Source organism: Mesoplodon bidens, assembly GCF_964165515.1.
Source record: "Mesoplodon bidens genome assembly, chromosome: 11".
Taxonomy (NCBI): domain Eukaryota; kingdom Metazoa; phylum Chordata; class Mammalia; order Artiodactyla; family Ziphiidae; genus Mesoplodon; species Mesoplodon bidens.
This window is the reverse complement of record NC_138167.1, coordinates 34,412,002-34,426,185: the sequence shown is the minus strand read 5'-3', so window position 1 is coordinate 34,426,185 and position 14,184 is coordinate 34,412,002. Positions and strand designations below refer to the sequence as shown.

Genomic DNA, 14,184 nt, shown 5'->3' with positions numbered 1-14,184 from the left:
CTTCCCAGACACTCCCATTCCTCCTCACTACCCACCCCCCATCCCTTTTAGTTTTCTTCGGTACACCCCCATAAGGGTTTTCTCAAAAGAAAGTTTTGGAGAAAATATTTATTTTTATCAGAAGACATTTAAATCTAGACTGGAGACCATTCCTACATCTCCAATTGGCAGTGAAGAATTGAAGCAATTACCTAGATAATTCAAGCAAAGCCTCCCACAACAGATTTACCATAATTATTTGGAAATTTTAGGAGGAATGGAGTTATTTTAAGTTGAAGAACTTGGATAATTGCTCCAGTATTTCACTCAGTGTGTTGACTGAATTATAACTGACCTACAATATAGATATATAGAATGATCAAAAGCCACCTTTTTCAATATGGGAGATTGTTGAAATATTTCTGATGTTAGCTTCATATTTCTGTTGTTTAAAATGCTGGTATAGTGGAGAGTAGTATTTGTGTAAAATGCTTATTATTTCTATGCGTTGCCAAATACACAGCCTTGCATATTTTACACCTTAAAATGTATAACTTTCTTTCTAGAACAAGCAACCTTTGAACAGTCAGCCTTTGTTACCTTTTTCGGGTTGAAATAGAATCTAGCTTTCATATGCGAAATAGAATTTCCTCTATGAATTCTTGGATTACAAGTATAGTTATTTCCCCTTTCTGTAAACTCTGTACCATCATCATCCGTTTATGCTTGAACTGAATGTGTTCCAACAGTTCTGTTGAGCAGCACAGGCAGAAAATACAACTATAGAGTCAGGGTCAATTTCTTTCAGCCATTCTTGCCACAGCAGCATTTTTTTTCCCCCGAAACTAGGAGCCAACCGGTGAGCCCTCTCCTAAGAGACCAAGGGGAAGACCCAAAGGCAGCAAAAACAAGAGTCCCTCCAAAGCAGCTCAAAAGGTGAGATTTCTTACGTCCTCCCAACTTTCTCAACGCCCAGAGGAACCTCCCTGTAATTTTCCCGTTCTAGATCCACACCTAAGGATTTCTCCCAAGTGGGTAACCCAAGACTCACTTCCTACCTTTAATATTGGTGAGATTTTCAAGCAGATACTTAGCATAAAAAGTTCATGAGGATGCTTACACTGCTGTTTTTAAACAATCACCAAATAATAAGAAACTTAAAACGGAGATGGGAGGGGGAGGTGGGGGAGTGGAGAATGAACAATTAAGATTTGCACCAGTTGTGAAATAGTTAAAAACAAATCAAAGCTATAGATTTTGTCTGGTGGTGAAGTTTTTGCAATTTCCTTAAAAAATAATAAAGATTAATTTACTTTGTGCCTATTTACATGATTACTGGAAAACCAAATCCCACTATTAAAGTTAAGTACTTTGCCAAATAGATGAGAATTAGAAGTAAATCCAATTATGGAATTCTGGAAAAAAATTTTTACTAATTTTACAACTTTAAATGTGCTGATAAAGTACCTTGTTTGTTTACAATAAACCTGCAATATAATATATCATAATCTCTCAAAAGCCTTTCCACCTCAGGTGATAGAGAAATGTTCTGAATAGGACAATGAGAAATTTTTTAAACAAATATTTGACTCACTTATTGTATATTTTTGGGCAGGATAGAACCCAACCAAGTGTAACTTCCAGTGTTTTTCTTTATAAATTTTAAATTGCAGTTTAAAAACTTCATGTTTGATGGTATTTGAGCTAACAAAGAAGAAATATCTCAGGATCAATGCGTAGACAGAGAAGGGAAGGTGAAGATAAAATTCACATTTTTTAAGCTTTACAAATAAATCAGAAAAAAAGTTTCTATATTTTGTTTGTGGGTTTGTATGCTCGTTAAAAACAAAGGTTCAAAATTCAGAAGTAAATTTTGATATATCTTTACAGTCGATTTGAGTATACCATGTATAGTATTTGTTGAAAATGATTGTATGCTCATCTTTTGAGGATTAATGTTTTGTGTGGTTTTCTCTGTGAGTGTGAGCACTAACCATATTATATTTGATAGTTTTCAGTGTTGTAAACTTCCATAGCAACCAGTGATACATATAAAGTTATTTAGGGAGCAACTATGAGTTCTTCTCTGTTTTATTTTAACAGTCTTGAACAGAGTTGAAAGAGCAGATTTCTAATATATTTAAATATAACTGCTTCTGAGAGTGAAGATTTAATTGTACTCATATTTAATGACTAAACATTGAAGTAGCTCTAAATTATCTTGTCAGTTAAAGGTGCCTGTGTAATCTGATATTACTAATATGAATACTTACTATTTGTTTTTTTACCTGCTTTATTCAATTTAAAAAGAGGGACAATTTAACATAGGGTTTTTTTTTGTTGCATTAAGTTAATTCTATCTTAATTTTACTCTAATGGAATGGCAAAGAAATATCTTGGTAGCTAGCTGACAAACATTTAAACTATGATGTAATTGCTCTGAAAAATGCATCATAACATCTCCAAGGAAGAAATCTGTAAATCTCATCATAAATAAATTATTTAAAATTCAATACAAAAAAAAACGAAAATGAATTACCTCTCATATTTTACTGTATTACTGTTTTTTTTGAACAAGTAAAAAGGTGCTTCCATCACCTTCTCTTCAGTTTGAAAGTTTGCCACTGACTAGCAAAATCTTTATTGACAAAAGGAAAGTTGAGACTTGTGCCTAATTTACCACCTAAAGCAAAATAACAAAAGGTTGGTCTCTTCCCAAGTAAGGTTTGACTTATTTTTAGTTACTTTGGTGATAGGCATTTATAAATGACCCTTAGGCTATTCATCTTTCTGATAATTCTTCATGTGTATGCACATAGTATTACAACTTCCAAAACAGAAGTAGGCTTTCTTTTTCTGAAAGCAAGTTTTCTCTGAAATCTTTCATTCTTCCAGACAAAATTATTTCACACAATTCTGTTATAAAAGTCCCCTTTCTAATAAAAATGGATACATATTTTTGCTCAGAACCTGACTGTTATATTTCTTCAGTCTTATAAATTACGCTTCATCTGGAGAAGATAACACTTTGCAAAATAATGAATGACACTGATGAATTGTTCATGGCATGTGTAAACTTAAGGTATTTTCACTTTCGAATCGGTATTTATTGAGTTTGCTACTACCCTATGTAAACATAATTATCAAACATGTATTTGTTTATTAAACATATGTTGTATTCTAACAAAACATATTTTTGTTAGGACTTTGAAAAGTAATCTTTTTTAGAAAAAGTTACATTGTTCATAACATGCTAGCCTGACCAAAGTAGAGATGAGAAGTCTTCTATGATTAATAAATTGGGAATTCTCCTGCAAACCGAGACTCACCAAAATGGAAAATATATAACAAAACCTGGTAAGTATATAAGAGAACAGAACTCTAAAATTAGAGGAGATACAGTGTACACTGGGATACTGATGATGTTGTATGTTTAAAATTTCTTGCTGCTTGGAGTTTCTTTACTTCCAAAGTTTGTGTTTGGACCCAGTAACTGGCCTTGGGGCATTTGAAAACAAAACTGCTTGTTGGAAAATTAGCAGTGTGACACTTGACAATGCATGAGGAAAGTTGCAAGACCAAGTGAAGGACTACTAAATTAGCAATCACTTTAATTTCAGGTCATATTCAATACAAAATTGATTTGTGTAATATATAAAACAAACATTTATAAAAACATAATTTGTTATGCCTGGAACTTTTGGAAGAGAAGATAATTATTCTTCACTTTGCTTCTATTCCGTTATGACAAATTCCCATGGATAACCATTATGTAGAAATTCTAGTTATTCCTAAGAACACCAATCTGAGTGCTCAAAATTCATCCCTGAACCAGTTTCGTATTGTTATCTTAATAAAAGAAATCAGAAGTTAATGTTTTCCTGAATAAATAATTTATTCATGTGAGTATGTGTGTATCTGTGTGTGTGTCTTGACCCTTTTATTTATGTCTTAGTTTGAGGTATACCTGTGACCAGTTGGCTCTTAATTTCCTTTTTGCTTTATTTTGTTTTCCTCTCCTGTTTGTGCTGGATGGAAATACTTTGTATTTTCACATTTCTCATGTTTGGAGAGAAGAAAGATATAATCTCCTTTATGTTTAGTTTAGGGTTTTTTGTTGTGCCTGTTTAATGAGAGAACACTGGAGGGGTTTCTTTCACTAATTCTCCAGTTTTTAAGGTCACAAGTCAAATTCATCTGTAAGTCAGGCCAATTGTCATTCAGGTACTTTTAGGGAAAAAAAAATTCTGAGATTGAATTAAATTTTAATAGGAAGAATTGCATATAAAAAAGATCTCAGGTGTGAGATAGCCCTACTTCGTAATATCACAGATTTGCTTGAACTTCCTTTTGACTTTAGGTTGTAGTGAAGAGAAATAGAGAGCAAAGTACAAAATGAAAATACCATCTAGGTAAAGTATACTTCAAATAATGTGTTCAGGCAGACACCTAATTTATATTTTCCGCTTGCCTAAACAAAGAAGACTTGATACAAATTGGATACTATAGAGGAAGATTTGTGCTCCTTTTCTAATCATGTTCCTAGGAAGGTGGTTGATTTTTCACAAATGATTACTAACACCAAGCACAGATATTTTAGGATGAGAGAATGGGTTTTCCTCCCCATTTCAGTTAAATATTAGCACATAGATGCTGAGCAAGGACATGATTTTTTACGGGATATAGTAGGGCGAGCTGAAGAGAGGAACCAAAGGCATCATTATAGGTAAGTCAGGGAAAGATGGTGTTGGCAGTTGTCATACAATTCGAGCCTATGGCTTCTATGTTACTAATATGAGTTATTTTGAGTTCCTCTGTGTTTTTATGGACAAGTAGCTTCCACTGGGACTCAGGGCTCTATCTAAGGATACAGATAAATCCAGTCAGGTGGAATTACGTAAAGCCCAATTGTTGTCTCCATTATCTTGGTATTTTAGGCCGTCTTACCTAAACAGTTGACTCATTTTTTTTTTTTTTCACTTAACTTTGCCAGAGAGGACCGAGCCTTAATGTATCAGTAAATTCTCTCTCACAATGCCTTTGAGTCATTGTAGATTATGATCCAAATATGGAAGATTCAAATACATTTGAGTTATTTTCTGAAATCACTTTACTTCAAGGAACCCAGAGATCTCATTCTCTGCCTGTTATTCTTCTGAACTTTTTCATCGAAAGCCCCTCATTACTTTGACTCACTTCCAACTCTGGCTCATTTTTATCTCAAGGTCTCAACAGATCATTTTGCTCAAGAGAACATAACAGATTGGTATTCTGTTGCATTTCAGTTCTTTTTTGAGACTAGATGGATGCTGAAGAGCATTTTATGTCAGTTAAATCATTCAGACCTATCTTATCTTGTTAGCTGACTTTCTGCAGTTTCCAGAGCTCGCTCTGGAACCATATAGCTTGGCACAAGGGTGGAACAATGAATTTTATATCCTAGATTCTGAGATTTTTAGCTCTGAATTTTTATAGTGCCAACCAGGAGAAAAAGGTGAATGGAGAACTGATTCCATTTTAGGCTGCTGCTTTATTATTCTATATTGCTTTAATCCACTGAACAATGCTGAATGGCATCTTCTAAGTGATTTAGCAAGGAGTAGTCACAGCCATTTTTTTCTCCAGGATAATGGAGGGAGCAGTTTGCTCGGAAGGTCATCCTTATGAACTCTTATATCATTGCTATTGATTTTTCTGATTACAAAGGAGGGAGAGGAACAGTTAAAGAGGAGAATCCTAAACTTTGAAAATAACTTTTCCTGTTATTTTGGCCTTGGCTTTAATTTCATGTTTGTATAGGTGAAGACAGGCATGGGTAAATAATGACATGGGAGTTGACAACAAGGACTTCCTTGGGGAAAATGAGCATGAACTACAATGGATGATAGAATTCACTTTTATTTCTTTTTTGGAAAATATGTAGTGATGGCAAACTTGTAATGTCTTCTAAAGACTAAAAATAGTTTCATGTACAGTTTGGAAACCCATAGAACTAGATTAGCAAAAAGGTAAAGTGACAATTACTTAACATTTAATGTGATTGATTAGTCCAGTTGATTTTGATGCCAGTGCACTCTTTATATTTTTGAAAGAGCTACTAAAAGAAATAAAATGTGACTCTACACTGTTTTTAGATGGCTCCATATGCTCTAAAGTCAGCAGGTCTTAGTCATATATACATATATATGTAAAGATACATGAAAACAAAGCAAGGTACTACTAAGCCCAAGTATTTTTCTAGCTCTTTTGTGTGTGTGTGTATACAGATGCACTGATTGATTCGGAGTGGGGCATTCTGGTTTTTATGCATTACCACAGGATGATGTGAGCATTTAGAATAGCAAAAAATTAATAACTATCTAAATTTGACCCAAAAGTCAGAATTAGCTGATGCACTTGATTCCCAATCTCAGCTCTTGTCTATGCCTTTATAGGAAACTTGGAAATATTTTACTTTTAACTACTCATTTGATTTCCACCCTAGAAGTTGTTTTTTTAAATTTCCCCATGGCTACTTCATTTTGTATGGGACTATCTCCCAGAAGAACAGACCCTTTATTGCCTTGAAATCAGATGGGGTCTCAGTTCCACCACTTAAGAACATGGGCAGATTGCTTAATCGCTCATTTAAACAGGGGAAGTAATAGCTGCCCTACTTAAATAAGATAATGCTCAGAAAATCACTCAGTACTTTGACTGGAAACTTACAAAATTGGGAGGTACTCCTTTTAAGGGTAACATTTTAAAATATGGAGGGAGTTAAGAAGTTACATTTGACTACCTACTAAATGCTATAGCTTTTGTCAGGCTTACCTTCCATATACATTAGCTCCTTTAATCCTTTGATGTAGGCATTATGGTCTTCATTTCACAAATGAGAAAACTGTGATTCAGAGATGTAAACTGTGACATGTCTAATGTTCAGCTCCAGTAAGTGGGAGTACCTGGGCTTGAGTTCAAATCTAATTCTAAAGCTTATGATCTTTCCGCTATTATGCGGTGTCAAATATCTTGTAAAGTATTTGCTACAAGGTAGATTATGTTTTCTCCAGTAACCAGAAATGTAGGTTGTAAGTTAGATTTTGAGAAATCTTCAGAGGGCAGTTCTCTACAAGCTTATAAAGGGATTGGCAATATGTGCCTACTGCAACACATTCCCACAGACTTCTGGCCCCCAAATAAACCAAAAGGCTATGACTTTGGAGATCATGGCACATCCAGAAGTTTTTTTATTTGTTAAATGAAGGGGCTGGATGAAATGTCTTCTAAAGCCCTACCAAGCTGTAGAATTCTAAAGGCGAGAGGGAAACAACAGGGAAACACACAGGTGCTATAAACACCAGTGTTTCTTTCTTTCCTTCCTTCCTTCATGCAACAAATATGTAGTGAGCACATCTTATGCACCAGACACTAATGCTAAGCACTGTTTCCAAGATCAAGAGTTCTATTTGCTAGATGAATTTCCTTTTTTAATTAATTTTTTAGTGCTAATACATTTAAGAGCCTGGAGTACCAAAACTTCTTAGAGAAAGATATAATTACATTTCCCATTTAATAGTCTCCCCAATCCTCATGAACTTGCTTCTGAAGCATCTTATAAAATTAAATACACAGTTCTGAACTTACACTTTTTTTAAAAGGCAAAAATAAGAATGAAGACAAGCCAGGAGGGAATAACACTTTTAACATATGATCGTTGCAAACGTTAGTATAACAGGGCTGATAATAGTCTGAAATCCAGTTCTTACAAATGCAGAATTCCCACCCTCTCTCCCTACTCCCCCGCCCTGAGATAAGCAGTAAGTACTCAGAATAAGTTATTGTCTGAATTATACATGGGTTTGTAGTGTGGAACCAAATTCCACCCTGGCGGAGGAAAACCAAATATACACTCACACAGTATTGCATATGTTAACATATTAAAAACAAAACAAGCCCCCGAAATGTTTTGTTTGTTTTCTATTGAAAAATAATATTCTGAAGAGCATTAAACACAGGGAAAAAAGTTAAAGCCAGTGTTTTCCAATATGTAAAATTCCTGGATCTATGCTGGTTTACAAAGGAAAATCCTAACTGGTTTTGCAGCTTTTGTGAAGTTTGATCAGAATGATTAAATAATGTGGGTTTTAAGGAACAATGAAAACCTCCCAGATCGACGACACACAGCACAGCTAATGTGTTTCTTCTAGATGTCGACTCAGAAGAGGGTTTCAGTTTACATGTAATACTGGCCCCAAGACCAAGGAGCAAGTTTGCGTTTAACAAGTCCAAGTGATAATCGTGATATTTTGCCCTTTAGTTAATGGTGCGAATTTTATTTTTGAATAGACTTTTTGTAAATGGGATGCTCGTTTTTAAGTCCTCTTGTTTGCAGGGCTTTCTCTCTCTATCAGAGATTTGCTTTCTCTAACTTTGAAATGCAGTGTAACCCTCTTAGAAAACAACCCTCTTTTTAACAGACTTTAGATACTCCCGGATCACATCATGGCCCCGGAACATAACCACCATACAGAAAAGCCTGGTGTAGCGCTGTTAGCTTTTAAGATCAGCAGTCTCCTACTCTCAACCCCTCCTACCATCCCCATGCCCATTAGAAAGGATTTCTATCATCCATGTTTGTATAATTTACTACTGAGTAAACTGTGCAACCTTACAGTTGCTCCTAAAGGGTAAATTAGACACTACTTCTGTATTAGGGAATTTTGTACTCATATAACTCATGATGTACTAGCCAGAGGGCTTCTTAAAAGCTTCATTCTTAAGGTGATCTATGGGTGTAATGGAATATTTGCATTGATTGAACCTTCTATGAGATTGGACTAACTTAAGGGAAAACTTTCCCTTTAAGAGTTCCATCTGGTTAGGAGTGAAAGAACATTTATTGAGCACCTCATTTATGGTAGCCACTTCAGTCCTCACGGAGGTGTTATCTCCATTTCACACCTGAAACCAAATTAAGGTTTTCAGGGACCTGCCCAAAGTCATAAAGCTAACATGGCAGAGCAGGGATTTGAATCTAAGCTTTCCAAAGTGGAGTCTCTGTTCCTTTTGAGATCTCCCTCTCTCCCTGAGACAACACTCAGAAAGAGGGTGTGATTCACTGGGCACTCCTGGCTTTCACTTAATTTAACTCACGCCCTTATGACCGAAGGTAAGACAGGACCACTAACCCTTGACAAGAAATGATTCCTTTGTGGAGCCATTCAAAGTAGTAACCCCTACTACTATGATTCAGAGTGCCCAAATCTGACTCTCAGGTGGAGCTGAGTTAGTGACAATTTTCCTTAACTAAAATATCTCCTCATAGCAGCAAATGCATGTAACCTAAAGGGAGGTAGCGTTGTCAGGACGGCGAGAGCCCTGGCTTTAGAGTCCAACAGAACTGGGTTCAAATCCCAGGCCTGCCATTTGCCAGCTTTGTGTGTGACCTGAGTTATTCAGCTTGCCTTTCTAAGACTTAATTGCTCATTTGCAAACTAAGAGAAATAATAACAGCTACCTTACATGGACGGCTGTTGTAAAGATTAAAATAACACATGCGAATGACTTAGCCCAGTGCCTAGGGTATTTTAAATGCTCAATAAATGTGAACTGACATTATAATCATACAAAGTTTGAGTTAATTCATGGAACCTGTTAGATAGGTCAGGAAGATATTTGGTGAGAAATCTTGTGACATAAAAATCTTATTTTGTCTATGTACCTGTATCTTTGTATCTCTCTGTGTATCTATCAATCTATCACCTATCTCCATCTATTTTTACCAGATTGAAGGGAGAAAGGAGAGTCTTTGGCAGTGTAGACAGTTATAATAGGTAATTTTAGTATCATTGTACCAAGTACTTGCCGCTAACCCAGGTAACAAAAGTAAAATGCAAAACGAGTTATCCTGGCTCAGGTTACCTGTATTTTTGTGTTTATATAGCCTTGAGATGATTCTCATACACAGAAGAGGATGTACTAAGTTTTCTTTACTCTGAAAATGAAAATTATAAACTTTTTTTTTTTTTTTTTTGGCTGTGTTGGGTCTTTGTTGCTGTGCACAGGCTTTCTCTAGTTGCAGTGAGAGGGGGCTACTCTTCGTTGTGGTGTGTGGGCTTCTCATTGCAGTGGCTTCTCTTGTTGCAGAGCACAGGCTCTAGGCACGTGGGCTTCAGTAGCTGTGGCACACGGGCTCAGTAGTTGTGGCGCACGGGCTTAGTTGCTCCGCGGCATGTGGGATCTTCCCAGCCCAGGGATCAAACCTGTGTCCCCTGCATTGGCAGGTGGATTCTCAACCACTGCGCCACCAGGGAAGTCCCTATAAACGTGTATTTTTATAGAAAGTGTATGTGATATGTGTGTGTTGGTGTATTTGGGGATTGGAGTAGGGGTGATAAACACAGGGAAATTATAATATTAAAATTTTACTCAAAAGGGAAAAAACCAACTGTGATACCAGAAAAATCATCTGTGAAGTAAAACAATGAGCAAACTGTTAAGGTATTTAGAAATATATTCATGTCAGGTTTGTGTTGAGTGTGGAATTGTTAATAATATACATTGTTTATTAATTATTATTTTTAACATCCCTGGTTTCCATCTCAGAGAAAAACATTGATGATTTCTGCTAGCTTTTTTTTTCTCTCTCTGCTTTGGGTGAACTGATTGACAGATGTTTGTTTGGGACAAGGAATAGGAAATTAACTATGTAGAAATGTGCTAATATTTGTTTTTTTGAGTTAGAAGCCTATATATTTTCACTCACATTTAGATTTGCTTTTGCCTAACAATGTGGGTAGAAGTGGTTTGTAAATTGTACAGTAATATATCAATGTTAATTTTGGTAATTTTAGTTGTGATATGGAAAGAAAATCATCATTTAAGAAACATTAATTTTCTAAAAGTCTACTTTACATAATTATGGATATGTGGGGATAATTTTTTTTAATGACAGATAGAAATAAGGGCAAAATGGCTTTTAAAAAACATTTTCATGCATTTCAGAGATTACTCCAGGGGAGTCTATTAGGGTGAGGGTTGCATAGATCTCTCTTTGCATCATGCAATGAAAATTGGAGAAGATGAACCTTCAAGGAGAAAGAGATTGTTAAAGCAATCTTAATACCTCATCTGCAAACCAGAACATTCTTACTTGAAATGTGTTCCTTGGTGCAGCACTTATAAGAAATGTCAGGTAGGAAACGATATGACTTCCTTTTTCATTTTGCAGAAAGCAGAAGCCACTGGAGAAAAACGGCCAAGAGGCAGACCTAGGAAATGGGTGAGTAGTAAGATAAAATTTCTGTTCTTTTTTAGTACTGAAAAATTTCTGTTTTTTTTTTAATAAATGACTTTTATTTTATCGATTACATGAATTTCTAACTTCTGGTTTGATGCATCTTTGAAAGGGTTAAGGCGAGCAGCATATTATCACCACCTCTTACCCTCAGGCTCCAGGAGTTTCCTCAAAACACTTTTCTTTCCTGGGAGTGTCTCCTTTTTCTATCTCTTATCAACATGAAAAGAGTCTCCACTCTTCCTTCAAATGGGGTAACAATGAGATGACTTGTTCCCTGGGTTGAGTAACTAAGGTTAAAGGGTATTATGAAACATTGGAAGTTGATTACAAATGGTGATAAAATTCAGATGAAATGTGTATGAGATAACTTTTTAACTCTTTCTTTTCATTTCTTTTTGTTGTTGTTCCCAGGATGGTTTGGCCTTGGAAATATCTCATTTTCTAGGTGGTTTGTGTTTTCCTTTTCACGTTGCCTTTGTTAGGAAACCAGGTTTTACGCACTGATTTTTCTTGCTTCCCTTAGTAGTGATTCTTACATACTGCCGGTGGCTTCCATGCAGGTGTACCTGACCCCATAGGCACACAGATCCTGTATCTTTCTGAGGCCAGAAATTCACTGATCACTGAAGAGCTTTGTTAATTTTACCACTTGAACCTGGTTCTTTATGCTGCTACATTACCATGTTCTTCTGGTCTGTCTTTCTCACTGACCGAGGAGAAAAGTCTTAAAAACGAATAAAACCATTTCTCAAGAAAGATGAAGGCATCCTCTCTACCCTGGGTCATCTATGATGGGATCTTTGGCCTTGCTTTTCTCTCTTCCATGGTTCCATCTTCATGCTTCATCTTTTTCTGAAGTGCCTTTGCTGCTCTGCTGGATTGTATTTTCCTGTTAGTTTGCCATTCTTCTCTCCTCCAGAGTTCTGCATCCCTTTCTATTTATACTTTGGTATTGCCTTTCATTCAATTTATTCATCTTGTATTTTTTTCCCTCTGCTCAACATGTGTTGGGATTAGATTTCTTAGCACAAGGAAATGGGGATGATCTTTAGATTAAAAACATCTCAGTGTTACAGTGTAACCTTAAAGTAAGAGCATTTTATTCAACCTTCTGGTCAATAAATGAATTCTCTCCAAACTAACCCACCGGGTGGTGATCATCTAGACTCTGCTTGATTACCTTTAATGTTAGGAAATTCACGTCCTCTTAAGGCTGCCTCTTCTTTCCTGGAAAGCTCTGAACATTAGAAAACACTTCCATCTGACTCCCTGTAACTTCTGCTCACTGTCCCTAGGCCTCCCTCCTGGGAATATACAGAGTAGTTGTTATTACTTTTACTTGTGATAGCTCTTCAGATATTTGAAGGCAATTAACATATACCCTTTGTTCTCTTTTCTGGTTTGAATATCTCTAAGCCTTTCAGCTTTTTCCCATGAAGGAACATTCTTCTTATTCTCCTCTGAGTATGCTTGTTTTTTTGTCTTTTGTAATATGTCACCCAGAACTAAGTATCATATTCCAGGTGTGGGCTCCATAACCAATGGGTTTATTACCTCTCTTGTTAGACATATGGTTCTGGTTACCTATTACTGTTTCATCAACCACCCCAAAACTTAATAATGTAAAAAAAAAGCTCATGGATTCTTTGGGTCAGGAATATGGACAGGGCACAACAGAAAGGCTTGTTTCTGCTTCAGGATGTCTAGGGCCTCAGCTGGGAGGACTCAAGCAGCTGGGGGTTACCTCTCATGCTTGGGGTAGAATTTGGAGGCATCTTTACTCACAGGTCTGGTGCTTTTGCAGAATTGCCTTGAAGTCTGCGTGCATCTGGGGGTGTCCTCTGGAGCACCCACACACATGGCCTTTCTAACATGGTGGTCTCAGGGTGGGAAGTCAGCCTTCTGACATACACTCAGGGGCTCCCAGAGAGGGTGTTTTCCCAAATGAGGAGAAAGCTGCAAGCAAGGCCTTTTTTGACCTAGTGTCAGAAGTCAAAAAGTGCTACTCCATTATACTCTAGTGAGCACAGTGTTGACTAAATTGGTATTGACATACATATCAAATATAGGTCTGCCATTTTCTAAGCATCAGAACTAAAAGGACATTGTATCCCACTGAACTCATCAATAAGAAAAACCTACATAAACTTTCTTATAGGCAACAGAATAGGAAATAGGTAAGTTCTTTGAAGTCATGAGATTAATGTTGCTAAAATGAAATGAAACGCACTGTAAGCAAATACAGTGAGATTTAATCAGCACTCAGCTTCCATCAGTTGTCCCCCAACCCAGCTTTATTGAGATGTAATTGACATCTAACCTTGTGTAAATTTAAGGAATACAGCGTGTTGATTTGACTTATGTATTGCAAAATGATTACCACAGTGGCATTAGTTAACACCTCCATCATCTCACAAATTACCATTTCTTTTTTTGTGGTGAGAACATCTAAGATCTATTCTCTTAGCAACTTTCAGGTATATAATACTGTATTGTAAACTGTAATCACCATGCTAGATCCCCAGAACTTACCTTATTACTGGGAGTTTGCACCCTTTGACCAATATTTCGTCATTCCCTCCGCACACCCCCACTCCCCCCAAGCCCCTGGCAACCACCATTCTACTGTCTGTTTCTATAAATTTAGTATTTTTAGATTCCACATATTAAGTGATAGACAGTATTTGTCTTTGTCTGACTTATTGCACTTAGCATAATGTCCACAAATTTCATCCATGCAAATGGCAGGACTTCCTTTTTTCTCTGGCTGAGTAATATTCCATTGTATATGTCCACCACATTTCCTTCAGGCACTTATCCGTAGATGGACTCTTAAGTTCCATATCTTGCCTCTTAACTGGTCTTCCTACCTTTCACCTTTTCTACCTTTGGCTCTCCTATGTTTGCCAGTTAACCTGCATAGG

The 14,184-nt window shown here is 36.4% G+C and overlaps 1 protein-coding gene across 4 annotated transcripts in view; it reads left to right on the top strand.

Moving 5' to 3' along the window:
- Window positions 1-14,184, top strand: part of HMGA2 (high mobility group AT-hook 2) — a 137,311-nt gene that overhangs the window by 1,895 nt on the left and 121,232 nt on the right. For all 4 annotated transcript variants that reach the window (XM_081249007.1, XM_081249005.1, XM_081249008.1 and 1 more), the window contains exons 2-3: window positions 829-915; window positions 11,192-11,242. In XM_081249007.1, coding sequence (XP_081105133.1) covers window positions 829-915; window positions 11,192-11,242 — 138 coding nt within the window. The remainder of the gene's footprint in view (window positions 1-828; window positions 916-11,191; window positions 11,243-14,184) is intronic.